The sequence below is a fragment of the Acyrthosiphon pisum genome, chromosome A1, assembly GCF_005508785.2.
Source record: "Acyrthosiphon pisum isolate AL4f chromosome A1, pea_aphid_22Mar2018_4r6ur, whole genome shotgun sequence".
NCBI lineage: Eukaryota > Metazoa > Arthropoda > Insecta > Hemiptera > Aphididae > Acyrthosiphon > Acyrthosiphon pisum.
Genome location: NC_042494.1, coordinates 92,612,177 through 92,616,968, shown reverse-complemented (window position 1 = coordinate 92,616,968; position 4,792 = coordinate 92,612,177). Strand labels below are relative to the sequence as shown.

At 32.3% G+C, this 4,792-nt stretch overlaps 1 protein-coding gene across 1 annotated transcript in view; it reads right to left on the bottom strand.

The window, feature by feature from the left end:
• LOC115033014 (tudor domain-containing protein 1-like) overlaps window positions 1-4,355 on the bottom strand; it is a 9,733-nt gene extending 5,378 nt beyond the window's left edge. Inside the window, exons 1-6 of the mRNA XM_029486288.1 lie at window positions 3,873-4,355; window positions 2,129-2,273; window positions 1,599-1,890; window positions 1,425-1,541; window positions 1,242-1,350; window positions 992-1,167 (exon numbers count right to left, since the gene is read on the bottom strand). Coding sequence (XP_029342148.1) covers window positions 992-1,167; window positions 1,242-1,350; window positions 1,425-1,541; window positions 1,599-1,890; window positions 2,129-2,273; window positions 3,873-4,296 — 1,263 coding nt within the window. The 5' untranslated portion in view covers window positions 4,297-4,355. The remainder of the gene's footprint in view (window positions 1-991; window positions 1,168-1,241; window positions 1,351-1,424; window positions 1,542-1,598; window positions 1,891-2,128; window positions 2,274-3,872) is intronic.
• Window positions 4,356-4,792: the final 437 nt, after the last annotated feature.

The following is a 4,792-nucleotide window of genomic DNA, read 5'->3' as shown; positions in this document are numbered from 1 at the left end:
TCTTTTTTGTTTTAAAAAAAATAAGTCTATTATAAAATTATAAATTATGGATTCGAATAAGTTATGAATGAATTGAAGAAACATATTTTGAAGCAGATATAATGATAGTTAAAATGTCTACTAAAATCAATAAATTGAGCTTACTTGTGATTTCAAACTTAAACAAATGTTTAATGAAACTTTTTTGGAAATGTTTTGGGCACTTTATGCACGGGAAATTACGCCAAACTAGCAGCTTAGTCTTTTTTCTTTTATGGCCTACAAAGGTGACACGAGTCGTGAAAATATTGTTACAAAAACAGTGGATCGCGAGTCAAAAAGATTAAACATTACTAGTCAAAACCATAAATAGGATGAAAAATATTTTTATATTAAAAAATGTAAAGTTACTACCTAGGTATTCATTAGGTTTATCTTTGACAAAACAATTTAAATCCACTCCAAATATTAATAAAAATTATTTTGGACATTAGTTTGGTCCGTCCCCCCGTCCAAGTAAAAAAAAATAGTTGGGGTACGCAAAAAAAAAATTAAAATAGTAGATGAGCTCCGTCCCCCTGCGCCCCTCCCCAATTTGAACACTGTTCCTGGGATGACTTAGGTTTTTAGTTGGACACGGTAGATCCAACTCTGGGAGGTGGTCAAACAGGGATTTTGAGATTTACAATGGACATTCTTGTTTATAAATGATTTATATTGGTTATAGAAGAAATAATTAGTAGAAAGTAGTATATTAATTATTTTGCGGTTGCCACACAAGATGCATAAAAACAAATTTTCGAACATTGCTTACCAAGGTGGCTGAGTTGCACTTACTGCAGCAAGTTACACACAAAAGGGGTTGAACAATCATAATTTTTAAAGAGTTGCCATTTTTTACGGGCAACGAAATGCGCAAATTTAGATTTTTAAATATTTGTTAAACCATTTTTTGTTTCTAAAATATATTCCAAAACAATTTACAACTATGTCATTGTAAAATTAAACTTACGAGCGGTGGTGTCTTAATGAGGTTTTTATCGAGTACTCTTAGTTCATCCCATGGCAATGTTTCTGAATTGCCAAAATCTATATAAAAAACTGTAACCAAGCGCTCTTCAGGCAAACTTGTTATCTTTGCACGATGCCAATGACCATCAATAGAATATCTAGCTGCAACAGCCATACCTAAGAAGAATAGAAATATTAAACATATAATAATAGTACTATACATTTTGTTTTAACCAAGATAAAAGAATTACCAATTTGTGGTGTATATAATAAATAGCTTTTATGTGTATTTTCTGCAGTAGGTATGTATATTGTTTTTAGTGTATTCATTACTTCTTCTAATTGGGCAGTATCATCACCCTATTATATAATAAAAATTACAAATGTATAAAATCTTTGATTAATACATATATGCATATATATTATATATTTACTATTCGCATATAAAACTCTGTTGGTGAAATGAAGTGACATAAGATTACAGAATATTTTTTTCCTTCTTCCAGTTTTAAATTATCAGGCAATGTTATCATATTTACAAGTTCTTGATGCTAAAAATAATATAATATTAATATGTATAAAAAAAATTAAACAATTAATATACTCACCAATTGTTTGTTCACATAATACTCATAAGAACCGTATCCCAAAAAAAACATAGCATCGCGTATGGACAGAGGATAAATGTCTCCATTCCAAACTACATCAACCCCGATACGTAAACCTTTTATTTCCAAAGGGTATATAAAATATAAACCTGTCTTTATTGACATCAAATCATTGAATAATATGTATGCTTCATTTGACCATCCAGTTGTATATTTTGGCTTCAAATCATATATGGCACAATTATAGGCTAATGGTGGTATTGAGACAACACTGACTGGCACACTTTTAATTCTGCAAAGTTAAATAATACAAATAATATAATATAATATATATTTTATTTACAAAAAAATAGGCATTGGCAGACATTTTTTGATCATAATATAATTATTCACTACAAAATCTATTTTAGATTCAATATATGGCACAACATTTTTTGTTTAAGCCTCCTTGTGAATAATTTTATAGTTTTACCAATATAATAACAAAACCATGACAATTGAACCAGTAGTTTATAATAAGAAGTGACTACCTGTCGGCTGTTAAAGTCTCCATAAAACCGTAATCGACAAAGTGTACTCTGAACAAATCTGTATTGTTTTCGTTGAAGGCGTGGAGTACAACACCTCGGCACCATTTATTATCTGATGTTTGTACGGCGTACATAATGGTATTATCTAGAAATCACACCCAGAGCATCGTTAATAAAATACAGTTGTATATGATACCATATATTATTAGTTAAGAGCCTTTAAAAAGGGGATGTAAATATTTTTTTGGTTGAAGTGAGAATGTTCAATTATTAGGTAGACAATTCCAATACAGTTTTATGTTTACCTAGTATGTTTGTGTTTACGTTAAACTGATAAATTTAGTGAATTATTTTAAGAAAAAACATAATTATGTTGTTTTTTGCGGTTCAACTCTATAACATTCAATAACATTTATAAGCAAAATCAAAAATTAATCACTTCAAGTTTTATACTTTTGTTACAAAAATACGGTAAAAACACTATCGCTTAATTTTTTATAAAAACTATTTTGACTGAAAGTATTTCAGTGGCAGATACAAATGGGGCCCATTTCACCCCATTTAGGCTGTTTACGTTATTTTGATATATTGAACCGAAAAATTTTTAAAAATCCTCCTCAATTAACCACTCCTACTTGAGATAACAGAAGTAATAAAAACAAAATACAAAGTATGGACTACTACTATTCAATTCAGTTGTTTTGTGAATCAGTAAAATTATATAAATATATTTGTTATTGCGTAACTTGTAGCTAAATTTTAAAAATGGCTCCAGGGAACAATTAACCAAGAAAAATATTTCAAAAAAATTGTAACAGCTATTTCTCCAGAAGCTCGTTTGGATATTAGGAAAAAAGTCCGGGGCAAAAAAATACGAAGACAAAAATAAAACACTGCTGACTTATTATAAGTCGAGGATATCCTAAGAAATGTCAAAGATAATCTGAGTTAAGTGTTACTGGAGACAGGGCTTTGTATAAAAATCAACACTTTTTTAGTATGATAATTTCTGGTTCTGATGAACGATGGTTTGAGTTTTATCACCAATGTAAATGATTGGTTTAGTGATGGAAATTTTTTTATAATTAAAATTATATTAAAGTAAAAAAATACATATTTCTGTTCGCTGCTTAGGCGTAATTAATTGTCACAATACAGTTTTTTAATCATATTGAACATAGTTTAAAATATCAATTACGAGGGTCTGTGCTGCTGATATGCCCCCCCCCCCCCAGAAAAATTTCCCTTGTTGCACCAATGGTCCGCTGTTAATTTTTAATTAATATTGATGACAAAAACAAACAATGGTATGTGTAATTTGGTAATCGGAAAAAAAATCCCCGGAAATAAAATCCAAAATCCCCAAAGCAAATACTTATATATTATATATAATTGTACATCATAAAATAATAAATATACTCATCACTCGCTTTAAAATTAAAATCGTCGTGTAATTTATAATCATAATTTTTATTTTAAATATGTAATGTGGTTTTCGGACTTTCTTACCGTATTCCGCTATCGTTTGTATCCCACCCCTGCACCCAGCAAACAATAACTACAATACTGTCTCTAAATATCCTGTCCACAAATCATTCCTAGTTCATAACTCCCCTTAAAAAAAAAAAGATTGGGTACTAAGAATAATTTTTAACTTGTTCTCTATCCGACGACAAGCCGTTTGCAAGCCACCGACAATACATAAGTCATTGTCATTACAGTGATTCGCCCAGTGTCAACTCACCTATTTCCACGTGACCCACCGGTACAGCGCCATGTTTTGATTTCACGTGTCTGCCGAGTTCGCTGTCGACCATATCCAACACTTTCGAATTTGCGTTAAGCTGTACATAAAAGTCGGACGGGCTGTTGAGGTGTGACACGACTACGAGCTCAACTTGGTTTTTCACGATCTCTTTGAAGACCTGCGATTGCGGTGGACCGTCGATGACGGAAGCGGCGGCGGAATCACCGGAAGTGTTATCGTCATAGGAACCAGCGGCGACATCAGCAGAAGAGGCGGCGGCGTCAGTAGAAGATGCTCTGGTGTCAGCAGAAGAGGCGGCGGCGTCAACAGAAGAGGCGGAGACATCACCAAAAGTGGCAGCGGCCTCTGCACCGGAAACGGTCGAATAATTGCTGCTGATTGACATCGTCGAAGACAACATGCTCGAGACAGACGAAGGCCGTCTTTCGGACAGCGCTATAACACATCACAAGACGGAATGTAAAGGTAAACTGTATATTGTATATCCTACCTATAGATACGAGATTTAATGATTAGATACCTCAATCATTTTATTATGATTAATATTTAAATATTATGCATTGGCGTAACGCGTAATGAAGAAGACGTTGACCTACTTTTTTTTAAAAAAATTTAAATGTATTTAAAAATCCCAATCAAAAGTATTTTGTAAAGGCACCTATAGTTCCATGTCGTTAGCTCAAGCGAATGAGCACGGTCCTCTTTATTGGCGATACCTTCTGAGACTACGATTGTGCGAGCGCATCGTTTTTAACTCCATACAACGTACCAAATATCATTCACAAGACTTGTAGGCGACCCTACGACCCTACGTTACTATAGTTGTAGGCATGGTGTATTTTTAAAAATTATTTTGATGAATCTATACCTTAATAGTAAATTATTAATTACTTTTA